Source organism: Helicoverpa armigera, chromosome 10, assembly GCF_030705265.1.
Source record: "Helicoverpa armigera isolate CAAS_96S chromosome 10, ASM3070526v1, whole genome shotgun sequence".
NCBI classification, from domain to species: domain Eukaryota; kingdom Metazoa; phylum Arthropoda; class Insecta; order Lepidoptera; family Noctuidae; genus Helicoverpa; species Helicoverpa armigera.
This window is the reverse complement of record NC_087129.1, coordinates 10,957,635-10,975,355: the sequence shown is the minus strand read 5'-3', so window position 1 is coordinate 10,975,355 and position 17,721 is coordinate 10,957,635. Positions and strand designations below refer to the sequence as shown.

General features: G+C 33.4%; 1 protein-coding gene across 11 annotated transcripts in view; it reads right to left on the bottom strand.

Moving 5' to 3' along the window:
* Nucleotides 1–17,721, bottom strand: part of LOC135117379 (mucin-2-like) — a 107,467-nt gene that overhangs the window by 14,706 nt on the left and 75,040 nt on the right. For all 11 annotated transcript variants that reach the window (XM_064036509.1, XM_064036508.1, XM_064036513.1 and 8 more), the window contains exon 4: nt 134–1,180. In XM_064036509.1, coding sequence (XP_063892579.1) covers nt 134–1,180 — 1,047 coding nt within the window. The remainder of the gene's footprint in view (nt 1–133; nt 1,181–17,721) is intronic.

Sequence of the window (17,721 nt, the reverse complement as noted above, 5' to 3'; positions counted from 1 at the left end):
ATGACTTTAATTGATCATAAATAGGCTTGAGACAATAAAGTGCGTTAGACATAGATTTTCCAGTCATATTAGTAAGATTTACATGGACGATTCTGAGCCAAATTTTAGTTTTCTCAAACATTAAGATACTCACCGACGCATTTTTAGCTTGAATTAAGGCCTTGAAACTCGCTGGATAGTTATCGTCTTCACCTATTTCATCTGAAACTTGCATTTTAGGCAAAGTGACGGTTGGTCGAAAATTAACCTTCCCTCTTCCTAGCGGGCGTCTTACGACCTTTGTCACTTTCAATGTTGTAGTTTTCGCTTTGTTTGGTTCTGTGCTATGTTGAACAATGGTTTCGACGACGGTTGGAGCGGCAGTTTGAATTTCTGCTTGACTAGTAACACTCTCTTTGTTCTGACTAGACTTAACGACTTCGTTAGCTGTAACGAGTCCTTCACCTGTTAAATTCGTATCCGTTTCGGAAGGTCGAGTTTTATATCTTAGTTTCCTTGAAGCTCTCAGATCAGCTGTTTGAGCAGTTCTTGCAGTCGTGGGCGCTTTCTCGGCTACAGTCAAAGTGTTGGTCGTTCCTGATACGGCAAGATCCAAAGACCTGGCATTAGCGCGTGTGTTACCTCGTCCACGCGGTCTCTTCGAAGCAACACTTTCAGTTGTTTGAACTACAGAGGTCCTGCGTCTGAACTGAGTAGTAGCCGTGTCTTCTTTAGGAATCTTCGTAATATCATCTAGATTTGAATTGATTACTTCGAGTTTGCTTTCATCGATAGTTGGAGAAGTCAAGTCTACAGGTGCTTGAGTAGGAGTAGGTGAAGTGGGTCGTCTACTGCCACCTCTAGACCTGGTTCGAGAGACAGGTTCCCTTGTTAGTGAAGCATCCTTGTTAGTAGATTCAGTGGGAGCTGGTTGGCCGCGCGTTCGAGTCCTTCTCGAATCGAATCGTTCGTTGTTTGCACTAGGAGTTTGAGGTTGTTCAGGAGTTGGAACACTCTCCGGCCTGGTTCTCGTCCTTGTTCGGACAGCATCTCTTGGAGGAGATTCTTCTCGTCTCCTACTGGTACTGCTCCTAGGCCTGAATGTAGGCTGCACGGTGTCCGATTGACCAGAACCGGCCACACTATTGCCATCGGGAGCTGATGGTGTTGGCAACCTTCTACTCCTTGACGCACCTTCCACCTGAAAACAAGAAACATTAAATTATTATATGGTAATGAATACTAGTGACTTTAAACTAAACATTGAGAAACTAAACAATTCGTCGTCGATCACCAATATAGACAGAGAAAATGGATAAATCTCAGCACCTAAGAATTTCCACTGACTCAAACAAATAAAGATAACAAGAGAAAGTACTATCAATTACGCACGTAACGCTTAATGAGTAGCGCTGAAATGGAAAGTGCCATCTGTAACAATGCATTATGAAATCTTTAATCTATGAACACAAAGAAAGTGCGTTTGAACAATACAGGACAGCTGGTGGCCGGTCATTGGAACGAATAATTCAGTTAGTTTGTGTGACATAACAAGATCCAGTTTGTAAAAGAAAACATAAGGAAATTGCTCAGTTGTCTGAATAAAATCTGTAAAATATGTAAAATGATATGATAATAAAGGTCACACGTCCCTTGATGCTTGATTGTGCTTGTTAATTTTGCTTTAACATAATGTGGCCTTATACAATGATTCCTATTGGATTCAAATAATTTGACACACCTAATAGTTTTCACGTTTAAAAGCATATACCAGTCTAGCGTATTGGTACATTCTAAAACCCTGGCCTTCAATCAAGCTCAATCCACACGGTCGTCAATTGTTATTTTCTTACAAATTTGCACCATGCGCACGTGTACATGAAGTTTTCACACGATTTATAAACAATAGCAAACTGTTTGTTTACGAGCATGTGTTGAAGCCATGTTAGAAAAGTGTACACATACTTGGCCATGAATCTTATGTAGGTATACTTATTAGGCTTAAAAGTAGTAAGGATATGTCATGAAAAGTATTTAGAGTACCTACTTCTAACCTTCAGAGAGAGATTAATAGGCACCTTTAAGATCCTTTTAAGATGGAAAATAATAAAAAATTTAGGTATTTATGTACCAAAGAAGTATCACATATGTTTACCCTTAAACAAGCTAGTGATCCCTACGACTATTTAAATTCATACACACTGTATTTAACACACAAATACATCTACATACAACACATTAACACGTAAAAGCAACGTGGCTCGCAACTTGAAACAATCATTTGAGAGAAAATGGATAGCAGTCATTATGTCTACGCGGGTTTCTCTTAAACTGCCAAGATAGCAACCGCTTAGATATTAAACACTGGGCTCAAATCTGATAATCACTAGTCGAGAAAATAATTATGAAGGCATTGCACTGATGCACTTTGTAAACGTGAAACGACAGCTTCTTAGACTCATAATAAAGATCTAATAGACAAGATTTTCTTTATATTTTCTTTGGCTAGAACTAAAGAATAGATTTTTTTTTGATCTTTTATGGTTTTATATATAAACCGTGATACTTATTTTTTCTTAGCTTGTATTTTTAAGGTTTATTACAGTTATGTGGTTTGCCTTCTCGCTAAATTAATCACAATTATTAGTATCAACAGATGCTATAGATATAGAATAATCAGTTTTTTTCTTCAAAACCTCAATACGGTCCTCTGGTCAAACGCATCTTAGCCATGTAAGTAAATTAAAATACATACAGGTTATCTAAGAGTTTCTTGGTAAGAAAAGTGTTTAGACAGTCTTACTGACCAATGATAACACATTAAGTTTATACTCAAAAAGCATACGTTATAATATTGGTCACCAAGTAAAGTTCACCTGATCATTTAGCAAGTAATGGCCTACAAAGTCGCCTAGATCAGATTATACCTGAGATAACAGTTAGCCGTCTATTATCAGCCCTACGTATAGGTTTGACATTTTCCTTATACAGGCTGAATATTTTATACATTTTGATATTTATCGAGAATCTAGATCGTTTTACTGATGTAATCTTATGAATTAAGTAACTGCAAAATCTTTTTCAGAATTTGTTGTGATTGGAATCACCATAATAAGTTTTCGTTATGTTTTTTAATACAATAAATAAGCTTATACTGAACCAATAATATAGAAAATTATCTCACATAGAATCTATCGGTAGTTAATATTATAAGGCTGAAGCTTATTTTTTTTTTTGGTTGAACGCGGCAATCTTTTCAAGTGGTCGCGAGTAGGTAAAACTGCTGGCAGAAGCAACTCCATTATAGATCAATGCTTAATGCTTGCTAACATAAATAAATATTTTTTAATGTATACTTTACACCCTGTATTGCAAGTGAGAGGTGGTACAAATATGGCCCTATCCGTATGACCCTATTCGGACTGCGAACACACGTGCGAACCACATCGACTTACTTTATTTAATACTGCCTACAACCTTAATGTTATCATTAATTTTATACCAGTGTTATATCGCTACGAGGCATAATTATAAGTACTTATGTTAATTATTTGTGTGTTTATGACTTGTGTGTGTTTTCTTGTAGGTCGATGACCTTTTGATAAGCTCTCTAATTTGTTGTAGTTATGGTAGTAGACAATTAATAATATTCTTGAAGTATATGGTAGCCATAACATGTAAGTACCATCTTGACTGTTAAATGCTTCTAGTATTTGTGTGGGAAAACGTTTGAAACTTACAGGAACTTATTTTTTTAAGCAATGAGCAATGGTAACTTTGTGCGAACCTTCTAAATAACAAAAAAATGCGTTTTCTCCACACTCAATTAAACAGCTGACATTTTGATTAAAATGAAAACCCAAAAAATCAATACGCGTGAAAATAATTAAATATCTAATTTTGCTCAACATGGCGATTTTTTGCGGCAACAAAATGACTCAATATGGTTTTATTTTCACTATAATATTTCTATTGACGGCCTTGGAGCTTGGCGGGTAATGGTCACGTCGAAATCGCGGACAAAACGTTGATTTTGATAGGATATTTCTACAGATAAGATCGTACGTTTAGTTGTTGAGAAAAGTATATTCTCAAACAATAGTCTTAACAAATAGAAATATTTAGTCTAGTTAGAGTCTATATAAAACTTCAACAAGCCAGTCTTAGTTCACAAAATTCATCTGTGTTGTGTCGTTACGTCTTTATAAAAGTTTCTTAATAAGTTTTCAACATCAGTTCACAAAAATGGTACCTAAAAGATTTTTTTGAAAGCCGTAAAATAAAATCTAAGCACTATAAAATTCTAGGCATTCCATCTTTATAGAAACACTTACTTCAAACAAACATAAACAACATTATCCAAAACTATCATTAACAGAACGTAAACAGCACTTTTAACTAAACAAGGTCATTATCTGCAACCTGGTTATTGCTATCTGATTATAAACGAACAATAATTTAGCAAGGGCAGCCATTGCAGTCTTTGAAGTTATACAAAAGAGTTGAAGTAAAGTACCTAATCATTTGAAATAGCTGTTGATTTAAGTAGTTCTAGAAGTTGGTGGCAAATAAACTTCTAGACTTTTGGTATTTTAAAAGACGTTTGTTTTTAAAAAGTCTAATTCCGTTGCGGGTAATGATGAAGAATATACATTAGATGAGTAATTATTCTTATCACCATAAAGAGTCAATATAGAAGAATACCTCGTTTGATTAAAGATCTTATGTTATTTTTTTCTGTCCTTATTTCAATTTAAGACCCCTTCAGGTACTCAATTAGAACTGAGATTACCCCTTCTATATAACGGTACTTAAACTGTGCTCAAATATTATACCTACCTACTTTCGAAGGCTGTGATTATATTATATTGATTACTGTTTGCGCCTTGTATAGAATGTTTTGTTCTAATATCTACAAGCTGTTAAATGAGACCGACCAATGAATTGAATTTATGACTTACTGCCAGTAGAGTATCAAGTTACTGACTCACGATTTCCAACTTAATTGAATAAGAATTTGAGTGACAACGCTTATTACATTTGTTATACCTACTTATGCTTACTTTAACGGTTCTATTTACTTATAATGAAATACATTTTTATATAAAATAATAGGAAGAATTTCAGCCATATACACGATGATCTTTTTACTTTTGAATAGGTATATAAATAAATATTCTTAAGAATGTGTTGGCTTAAACGCGATTGCTAAAAAAAATTTCAGTGTTGGAAAGCCCAGCCCAGGAAAGGTATATGATAGAATATTTTTTTCTTTACTTTTTTGAGACGGGACGCAGCTGAAACCACTGGCGAAAGCTAGTTATCTGTATAGAAAGTTTAAGTGTAACTTTGTTTCTGTCACCAAATACCCCATATTATTCTGTTTGTATGTAAATGAAATAATGTCACTCTAAAAAGTTGATGCATTTAGCTATTATGTTACATAGTTTACTCGCTGTTTGAATGACTATTATATTTTTTACTAGTCTTGGGTTACAAAAGATTCATTGAACTGTGACAGTTTATAATGTGTTAAAATAAATTTGATAGGCATTACGTTATGCTTCGGTATTTTTAATACGTTTTTCAATTTTAAAATTTATATTTTGATCTACGTTTTCGTGCCCAGCAACGACAATATGAATTGGTGAATAAATTACAAAGAAGAGTCTTACTTAAGAAACTACTCAAATTCAACGTCAACTCTATGCTATTTCTTAACTCACACACATAAGTACATACACACATACGCACACTACCACAATCCGAAACACATACACACGCAGTCAATTATAAGTACATTATAAGTTATAAGTACAAGTAATAGTATAACCGCCAGAGGCATTTAATTCAGCTCACGTTATTTACTCAGCAATCTGAGATGTGGTGTGTATTGCAATAGCAGTGAATGGCTTTTATTTATACGTAAACATATCTACTTAAGAAGTAGAAACAAACAGTCCCATCAAGCTCTGTCGAACTATTTGAGAGATTTACCGGAACGAACAGACAAAAACATCATCATCTGCCTAGCCTTTTCCTAACTATATCAACTGTACAAAAAAAATTGTACCTATAATATTTACCTTGCTTACTTGCGTACATCCATATACACTTAGAAAAAAGCGGTAGGTGAGGTATTCTAGCATTGCCAACAGTCAGTCTAATTATATTTATTTGTACAATTTACCAAAATACTAATTATTATTATGTCTGTATCCATAACAAAAGTCTAAAGTAAATTGAAAATCAGATATCGATACACAATTGAACTTCACACAGTCACCTTGTTTACCTTCTACCCCACCTGCGCACGCGCCGCCTTTTGTTCTAAGGTGTTATTAAATCTAAAGCCATAATTATATCTCACTTCGTATTAGCACCTACTTATGTATGTAATTTTATGTGCATGCATTGTTTACTACAGCAATTAGCAATGAAAAATAAAAATTATTAATTTCTATGTTCCGTCATTTCCCTTGTAGCTTGAAAATGCTTGAAAGTTTTTCTTATTCTTAAAGTAATCATTATTAATTATAATATTAGCAGCAGTTGACACCATTTAAACTCAAACTACCAATAAAACCAACTCAAAAATTAAAAATTCAAACCAAAAAACTGAACTTAGCAACAGAAAAAATCAGTAAAATTCCACTGTCCGAGGTCTGAAAAGGCCGTTAACCTGAGTATTACGAAATTACACTTTAAGGCATAATAAAGCACAATTCTTTAGCTTTAAAGTGCAAGTTGTTTCAAACCGGTGTCAAGGCTTGCAAGTATTCGACGAAAGCCGGGAGCTGTTACTAGGCTTTGTGTGTGTATGTTAACTTTCGTTTAGTGGAGGTTAAGTACAATTTTGTAGTTAGGAACATAATTATACATACTTTGATATATGGGCTTTATTGTATGAATGCCTTAATTTATGTTAGATGATTTTTTTTTATATTGTTGGTTCTACAAGCAACAAATAGGTTCGTCTGCTTAGCCCTTTCCCGACTATCATGGAATGACTGCCTATCTGACCTCCTCAAAATCTGTAAGAAACTACTAACTAAGTTTCAATAATCAACTAAAGTTATTTAATAGAGTTATATCAGAATGATACCACTTTACTTACATACAGTGGGAAAATCGGTCACAAAACAACTACGTTATTTATTTCAAAACTTACAGCGGTTGATACACAACAATTTAGGTCATTCTCTTAAAGCGGAAATGTTTAATCGCAAAACATAAGTTTAAAGTTCTAATTTCCAACAGTCTCATGCTTTTACGTGCGGAGCGCAGTTACCTTATCAACTTTCTTTCCTGCGACATAATTGTTGTACTTATCATTGCTTTCATTTAGTTTTCTATGACAGAGAGACTAAGAGAGTTTTCATTTGGTGGTATAATTATCCTAGAATTTATAAATGTCACCTATGTGGTGAGTTTATAATGACTCCATCAGAAATCATTGCGTTTTCATAAAAGTAAGTAGGTAATTGAGACACGCAGATACCAAATATCCTAAACTCACAAAAGTCAATGGTCTGTTTTTCAATTGCCAAATAAGTTTTGTCTGATAGAAGAATATGTTCGAAAGCTTTTGTATAGAAAATATTTCAAACTACTTCATTTAAGGAATAAATGAAGCGGAAGGCGGCGGAACATTTTGACTATATCGAGAAAAACTGTAGGCTGGGGCACTACAGTTTTTCTCGATATGTCAAAATGTATTAACAAAACGCTACCGCTCATTCACGAGGCATCAAACTTAAGAACAGTAAAGTACAACTTTCGCTAAATCAACAAAATTATTACCAAATCCTTACTAAGCAATAATCCTTTTCACAACCTCTATATCTGCTTACCCAACTTATCGGAACAAACCCATGACTCACTAAGTGATTGTGCTTAAACTTAGCGCGACAAGTTTCAGTATGTGTGAGCCCATGCGTTGGTATTATTGCGACATAGCGATATATGTAACAAGATATCGAGAGCTTTATCGATTTGATTTGTAGTAAAATTAATCGATTTTTAGCGACGAAGTGATTTAATGTCTGATTAATTGTTACGAATAGATTTAACGTCTGTTTGCAATAAATTATTTGTAATGTTTCGGGGAAATCTTAGAATTAGATTATGGTGTGGTCTAATATGCACTAAATTAGTTTCAGTTAATAGAATTAATTGACCATCGTATTTGAAAAAGATGAATATACAAAGACACTGTCTCAGTTTACGGTACAATAATCGCATATTTAGTTGAGAGAAAATATAAAATTCACCTCTCTTCCCCTTCGAAACGTATTGTTGATTTTAAGTGCAGGGTGGTTAAGGCAAATTCTCAGATGAGCCTATATGTGCAACATTTCAACTAATGCAATGACGAAATCTAATCTACAACTGAAGATTAAACCCATATAACATTAAGCTCATATTGCGTTAATAGAAAAAAAAAACATAATATGACATTCCATGCATATAAAATGCCATCTTATTCCCACTGTAGCTAACTAATGCAATACTAATGTTATGAAAACTAGCTTCTGCCGACGGTTTCACCCGCATCCCGTGGGAACTATTGCCCGTATCGGGATCAAAAGTAATTTATAGCCTTTCTTGATAAATGTGCTATCTAACACTGAAAGAATTTTCCAAATCGGACTAGTAATTCCTGAGATTCGCGCGTTCAAACAAACAAACTCTTCAGCTTTAAAATTAGTATAAGTATGTCGGCTTTGTCCTTCTGTAAGTTATTAACAATAAATTATGTGTCCCCTTTGACCGAAGATAATGGCAATTATGTGGACCAAGTTGGACCATGTCTGATTAAGATAATGACCTTCTTATAACCTATTTGATTATGATCAATCAATCAATCAAGTGGGTTAACCTACCGCCGTATAAGTTGGCGCCAGGAATTCCATAATGTAGTGTTTAGTTGTAGATTAATAGTGAAAAATATGTGTTTCTGCCGCCGATATTTAAACAATAAGGCCATCGATTGAAAATATGCAGACTTGTAGAGCTGTGTATAATCTTTGGGTACTTGAATAATAGGGAACCGTTGTACAAATAACCGAATTTAGAACCTCCTCCATTTTTGGAAAGTCGTTTAAAAATATCACATATAGTATGTTTACTAATCCAGAGTAATTTCCTTATTGGTCTTATTTAAAGGCGATAAGTACTAGGTAATATAAAAATGTATCTCAAAAAATAAATTTCTTTTTATTTGTTACTTAATGTTTAATAAGATATTATCTACATTCTTCATAACAAATTTGTTACTTTAAATGTTTTTTTAGAATTGTTTTAATCAGCCCATGATTTAAACCACGGTGCAACAGTAACGAGTACAGCACAGCTTTATATAATAACGCGGACTCGACCGGCGCGCGCGCAGGTTCCTTCTGAGAAACTACACGATCCAATTAGATCAACGGTTTTATGGAGCAGTTTCATTTAATTTTACCTGCCCGTCTATTAGTTTGAACGTTAAGTATTGTATTTATTGGATGGCTTGTCAATATAATTATGTATTCGCAATTTTTTTTTTTTTTAAGAATTATAAAGTCAAATTTTGTTTCCGACATGGAAAATGCATATGTATGTCTATCATACAGACATAATGCTTGTTATGTTGCTGTTAGGTAAATATTTTATACAAAGCGTTGCAAGCACACAAACACTATTATTTTAGGTCAAAAGTGACCAATTCGCCTGAAGATTTAATTATATTTTACAGTTAATAAATCATTCTGTAGGTACACCTAAATATACAGCAATATTTTTAAAAAAATATAGCTAAGTTTTTTCAGGGTTATTTAAATTCAAATGAGTACATGATTTTATATGACTTGACAGTATGAAGCTTAAATAAATTAAGTATTTAAAATAAATTATCTAGCTTCGTTAAATACATCGTTTGTCAAGTCACTTGCATAATTAAAGTTTTTTGTCTTTAATGTTGATTAAATATATTCAGTGTCAGGATTGCTTTGACGTCACAAACATTTTTTTAAATCAATAAGCGCTAATATTATAAAGCTCAAGAATTTGTTTGTTTATTTGCTCGAACGCGCTATTTTCAGGAACTACTACACACGTGGAAAAATCATTTCAGTGTCAATTAGTATATTTAGTGCCAAAGGGGTCGTTTTCGGGGAGCTGTCGTTTTGTAAATTTGTGTAAATTGTGTGTGTGAAAAGTGCAAAAAAAACTAGCCTACTTTCAATAGACGTTTTTGACTTTTGACTTTCGAAGCATATATGCTACTTTTTGTCCCCGGACGTGAAATAGTTTCCAAAGATGTAGGTGAAACCGTTGGCGAAGCAGTATTGCGCCAGCGTAACTATCAAAAAAACATTATTTGCATAACATAATTAAAAACACATAACCTTCTTTTCATTGATCACGACCTAAGTGATGCGCCTTTGATTGCCTAATTCAATAAAACAATATTTAAATATAATTTAGCCATTAAGTAACTTACCGCAACATTATAGATGTTCAATGACATTATAAAATCAGTTCATATACATTCTAATTCGTGACTTATACAAGTATAACACACGATAATATTGAGCAATCAATCAAATGTATGACTATTACAATTGGATTACATTTTAACCTAATTAATTTTTGACAGTGGTCACTGGCTTTTGAAGTAGCAAGCAATAGTTCTGATTGATTTAAGGCAATGCAATTTAAATAAAAATAACAAACATTTGATAAAATCATTCATTTTTCAATTGAAAATCTTGATTCCTATCAACGTTTTCAGTCGATCTGATACTGGCTAAATACCTGATCTTTGTAATGTGTGATTACCATTCATCTTTATACTGATTTATGAGCCCTAACGAACTACGGTCGATTAAAAGTTTGCAGTGTGCAATTGTGTTCGTAAGACAATTAAATGAGATAATACCTACTATTATAAATTACTATAATGTCTATACATAACGGATAGAAAGTGATATAATAATAAAAGGAAACTAAAACAATAGACGGAACTAGCACAATGCCACAGGTTAGTGAAAACCGCTCCATTTTCTATTATAAGAACCAGTTCCCAAATTGGTTTGTATGCTAATTGTTAGGACTATAGTGGACTATGCTGCATTTTGCATAAGACTGAAATAATTAAGATTATGTAATCTGAACACAATAGTGTACGTTTTTGTATAAGTCTTCATTGTCAGAGCATAAAAAACGTCCATTGCTAGGACAGAGGCCTCCCCCAAGCTAGGGGGACTTGCCCATACTCACCGCGTTAGGTATGCGTGTTGGTGAACGTAGTATATATGTAGGTATTTAGATAGATTAGTAAACCTTCTATGGTTTCATAACTATTTAAGTCAACCTTTAAAATCGCATTAAGTTGGTTATCTACAACAGCAGAAAAAGTTGAGTTACATAAAAGTGTTCATGTTGGCAAAGATCCATTCTCTTCCTTAAAGTAAGCCTGCCCATAGGCACATTTTATCCTGCCCTTCTGGTTAGAACATAATAATATGTAAATCCATAACGAAACATGACTAAAACAAGTAAATCGGTTTAAACGTAGTTACCGTCTCTTTAAATCCGTGACGTGACATTACGCATGTTCTTACTATGTTACAATCTCATAAACCTTTAAAAGCATGAAACAAAATCAGCTGTAGTTTAGACATTGTTAACCGACTTCCTAAAAAGGAAGAAGGTTCGCAATTCTGACAACAACTTTTTTTTCAAATGAGGCTTATGATACTACGGCTGAAAAAGGAACGAATCTAAAACAATGATACCTTTCATACATAAAATTATGAAAACATAAAAAAACTCACTAAAGAAATAAAAACAGACAGATGGCAATAAATTAAATATTCAAACAGTTCCCACACCTTTTAACCTAACACATCACCCTTATCATAATTAACTCATTCACTTCGATCTACAAAAATAAATTAACACTAAAATATGCATATTCGTCAGCATTTGAGCGAAAGTCGACCAGTTTGGGATCGCTTTCATACGAAACCTGTTGGCTTTCTTCGGTATAGAGTAATAACAGTTTCGGGTAAAGTTATGAGCGATGAGCGGGCTGTTCAAGGTAATGACATTAGTGAGATAGGGTTGCGTGATGGAAACTGGCTTGAGAATATTATGATTAAGTAGTATTTTTATTTTTTTGGTGAGGATCATGAGGTAAGCAAGTACGTCTTGTTGTCGTGTTTGACGATGTTTGAAAAAGTTTATAATTAGTGCTGATCTGATTAAACTAATTCTTTCCTTGACATTTTATAAATGGGAAAACTATTTGGATGTGTAAGAAAATTTCGTGGAAAATTCAAACTATTCAAATTGGAAACATAAGAAAAGAAAACTCTATGAATATATGGTGTATTTAAATATTTAGTACTTATGATTCTATTTACTGTTCCATCCACATAAAATCGCTTTCATATATGTATATTAATTCATCGACAAAAAAATCGCGTCATCCCATGACTTGGGCCATAGTTCACAAAATCGTTCAAGGTTGAGTTTGCCGAAAGTGACAAAAGCCTTGCGTCGGACTTCCCGGGACAAAGCAACCGCGTCAAATGAAACGGATAATAGCCAGTTACGTGCCGTTGGTAATGCAAGTTTTATATTATTTGTAACACGGACAATATTTTGTGTTTGACGCATATTTTTAGTTTATAATAATTTAAGAGCTTTCTTGGGTATTCTATTTTATTGTATTATATTTTATTGTATGGTTATATTTTATTGTATTGTAAGAGCTTTTCATTTAATTTAGACACGTCCTTGTAACTTCGCGGATTACTGAATCATTTTATATGTATTAATACCGACAGCCAATTAATAATATATATTTTTTATATTGCTACAGTTATGTTAGTTAGCTATTTAATTAGTGTAAGAAACACTTGGTATTTACGTGTGTTAACGGGATATAGAGACATACAAACTAAAGACATTTATAATTTTATAACTAAAGGTATAGGTTACAACACACAATTATAAAATTACTCCCGCATTGTAAACTCGACAAACGATATAATTACTAGAAATATCATTAAAAAAAATCAAAGGTAGCGGTCAACGTAAAAGGATACAGACTAGCAGACACTTCCAAGGTTTTATAGTGCTGTAGTTAATGAAAGTAGTTCACTACCGTTCCCGCCCTGAACGCCCACTTGGGAGACTAGACACCGTTATTGGAACACAGAGATTTAAAATTAGCTGCAGGCTTTTGTTTTTGTTTATACGACCTATAGGTATATCTAAAATTAAAAACGTATAACTGTTTGAGCGTAAAAAGTTAAGTTTGATCAAGTACTACCGGTCTTTTATTTGGATATACGCACGAAATTGAATAATCTTAGCAAGTTTCTCGTTAAGCCTTATACTGGATTTTATAGAAAATAAATGATTAATTTTGCCCCCTGATGGCAGTTTTTATAAAGTCACAGAATAAATAATTTATTGTTCAATGAGACTGGGCATAATAAATGTCTAGCTGATTTCCTGGCCGCCTGAGAGAATTATTTCATAGACCTTGACACCATTTCCAAAGTTTCATCAAAATTGATTTAGATGTCCTACAATTAAAACACAACAATAAAGCTCTATTTAACATTCATATTCATACTCAGTTATAATATTTGATTTATAGCATTCCAATAAACCCAGATCACTATACAACACCAAGGAATTAACATTTATGTAAAACAAAGACAATTGTTATCGATATAGTATCGATTGCTTCCTGTATAGTCAACTGGAATAAAAGGAAATAGCCTATCATAGTGCGCCTGCAAACTAGATGAGGACTTTTTGCTGCCATCAATCTTGTCTATAGTATGCCATAGACATTAGATACAAATTACGAGTATATGGTGTTCTATAGAGTTTATGAAACGAATAAAATGGAATAAGTTTGATGACATGAAATATATGAAATATAAGATATCAGACTGATATCTTACCTATTTCATATTTCTAGCTACTACTTTTGTAACTTTTTCATATTCTGTAGATTACCTATTTTAGACATTTAATATTGGTTTACGTTTTAAAAAAACCCTGTACTGACCTGCATATGATCAAAACACACTTATTAAACGCACCATTCGAATATCTATGATGCGTCTAATGTCCCTCTTTTTTCGCAAATATATATTAAATTCAACTTGGGGCAAGAAAGGTATGTACTTAAGTACATAGACGCGGTTTTTATAAAACATATTTTTACTTAAAGTGTGTACGTTGTATCACATTCACATAACTGCAAACATGTTCAACATTAGCAGAACATCTTAGCACAGATTTCTATCTCCTGAGATGGTATCGCGAGTGTCACGTACCGTATTTAAGTCACGATGATAACTTTATCTCGACGAGCCCTCATTCACATCTGGGAAGATGTTCTAACACATTACTTATCAAGTTATGGTAAAGAACAGCATTTTAATTTCCCAGTTTTTTATGCATGGTGCATTTAGCATATATTTCCCATTAAATACATCATTCGCCTAGCCTTTTCGATGTCATTCGGCCTATTGTCTATAAAATTAATAATTTACCCAGCCTTTTCCCAACTTCCACTATTCCAGATGGTGAGGAGGATGGAGCGCCGAGCGACTGCCTATTTGACCTCCACAACCTAGATACCAGGTCAACCCGAGAAGTCTTGGCAAGTCGGGCTGACCCTAACATAGTTGGCAAAAGGATAGAGAGATAAGATATGGCTATGGTGTGGTCTAGAATACTTGCACACTAGTTAAATAAAAATCCCTTGTTGGTGTCAGTAATTTTTCCAAATAAATACAACGTGACATACAGATACTCACGCATATTTGCAATACAAGTGCTAATAGTACCCAATTTGTCCTCAAAAGCATTGGAAGCGTGAAGTTACGGTTATTTCGGTAATTGACTAATAATTACTAATAATTAAACGATTCAATTATAGATAACTGGGTAATGACTTCGTGCTAGAAAATGTTAGTGTCTGTCTGAAAGTAGAGTGTGAACAATAAAGTTTTATTTTATTCACGTCTACGATCTGCTTACATCTCATCCTCATCATCCTCCGAGCCTTTTCCCAATCATGTTGGGGTCGGCTTCCAATCTAACCGGATTCAGCTGAGTACCAGTGCTTTACAAGAAACGACTGCCTATCTGACCTCCTCAACCCAGTTACCCGGGCAACCCGATACCCCCTGGTTAGACTGGTGTCAGACTTACTGGCTTCTGACTACCCGTAACGACTGCCAGGGATGTTCAATGACAGCAATTACAATAGGTTGTATTCAACATCGCTATAAATATAACATAATTTAAAATAAGTTTGAGGTAGGTACCTATTACCCCTAAAACGTTGGTAGTTAACGAGAGCTTAAAAGGTAATCTCTTCGTATGGAAAAGTTATGTAACAAAGTGGACTGAACAAACATTCCAAAAACGCTTAAGAATGGGATATATAGGTAATATAGGAGATCCATAAATAACTCCAAATAACGAGCTTAAGAGATTTTGAAAAAAGTTTGGAATCTTTACGAAAAGGTCAACTCGTACTTGACCACTTTTCTTCCAATGTCATCTACCCATTCTTTAGACACACATCTATATTCACACGCATTCCTCATACTAATCCATATATAATTCATATTAGCCATACTTTCGTAACAGTCTAGATATTTTTGAGCCTAAGTGGGTCAAATAGACCTTTTGTATGAGATACAATGTAGAACATGTTGACTTATTGTTCTTTTGGCATTGCTATTTGTTGTTGCAAAATTCTGTTAATGGAAGTACAGTCAGTGCCAAATTTTGTACTAACACCTGACAGTTGTCTAGCCTATTCTGCCATTTTATAATTTCATGGCAAGTAAAATAAGTAGCTGAAGCTTTTTGACTACTTAGCCCATAAATTCATGAAAAAGTATGTAAATATTTGAATCAAATATTTTCTTCTGCAAAATATGCATACCTATAATGTAATTTTGATATCTACAAAATTGTTTAGTATGTGTCATTAGGTAGTAAAGATTTTTTATAAATCTCAATTCCTATATCTCATAATTAATCAAAAATTAAAAATGATTTGATTTGTTCACTGAATGATCGACCAATAAATACAACCTACATAAGGTTGAACGCATCTGCAATCAGCTGACATAACTCAAAACGTGGTAAGTAACTGCCAAAATCTTTACATCACATATCCTTTTGTTATCAGAAATCTGGGCTAATTATATGCGTAGGATACACAGAAACATTACAAGTGTAACATTTAACAAAGCACCCACGTTTTTTTTTCATTGTTGTACTTAGTAACTGAAATATGTTAGTAATACTCCTCTTTTGTTCCGCAGAATATGGGTATTAAGTCTCAATGTGCTGTGAAGAAAGCAAATTGCAGATACTTACTGTGTGTTGGTTTTGAGCAATCAACAAAGGTATTACGTCATAAGGTGGGCTTTTCTTTGAAATGTGTAGACGTGTTAATGATTTCTTTTGAAATTGTATATGAACTACTGAAAAAGTAATGTAAATTGTGTCTGTAGAATGTAGTTTTTTTTTCGGTTTTGCTTTTATTAACTCATAGAAATACTTTCTGCGACATAGGAATCAAACTCTGAATCCGATTTACAGCAATCTCCCGTGCGATACGACATCAATGCATTTACTTTAAAATGACAATAATTTACATAGAAATAAATTATGACACCAAGCTAGATTTACTCAACACATAAGTCTTTGTTCTAAGTCGTAAACAACTTAAAGCAATTTACCACGTTGTAGCAGTGCTTAGTACCGCAATAATTTCGAACTAATGTCTGATTTAAGTGTAGAGTGTGTTAGATCGAATTAGGGGAAATTAGAGTTAAATGCATTAACGGTGCTGTTTCATGAAATTAGTTCCTTGTCAGAATTATTGATTTGATTGACTACTTGACCCAAATTAGTGTAATGATTAGATTTGGTACGTTATTTTTTACCAACTTAAACAAGGAGGTTTTTTGTTTAGCTGAACCAATTTTGATGCGTCTTGCAGCATATTATTTTTCAGACTCAGAAGGTTTTTAATTTGAGTTTTTTTTTAAGTTTGTCAATTTTGTTTTTATTATTATTATTTAACTTCAATACCGTCCACGTGAAATTACCTATATGGTAGAAACAACAGAAATAGCTTGTCAACGCAGTTTTTTCAAGTGATATTTGCAAGTCCTTAAATTATAACAAGCCTGATACACACGTTAGTTAGTTGCTATGATATGAGTGTAATGCATGTGTACCTACATAACTTTCACGAATTACGCATATAAATTGAGACCAATGTTGAAATATCTTGATATAAACTGAATAAAACTGGTCCTTTTACATGCGTAGGTAGTTTTATAAAACTAAACATATTATGAAGAAATCAATGCTTTTAGATTGTTCCCTTTCACTCGTTTTAGATTTTTAGTAGCGAAAGGCAAAATACACAGCGGGAAGACATGATAAATGATCTTATTTATACTAATGATATTACACAGTTTAAGTTTGTATATTTCTGTCATTGTAACCTGTAAGTCAGTAACTATATAGGACCAAAAATATAATACAAATGTAAAAAAATCTTTCCGTGTTAAAGGACTATCCATTTCTTGAGGCAGAATTTAGTTACCACGGGAGTAATCATAAGCATTATAAACACTGGTTTTGTTTCCAACTTAAATTCTCATTTCAGTAGGTACAAAGAAAATTCAT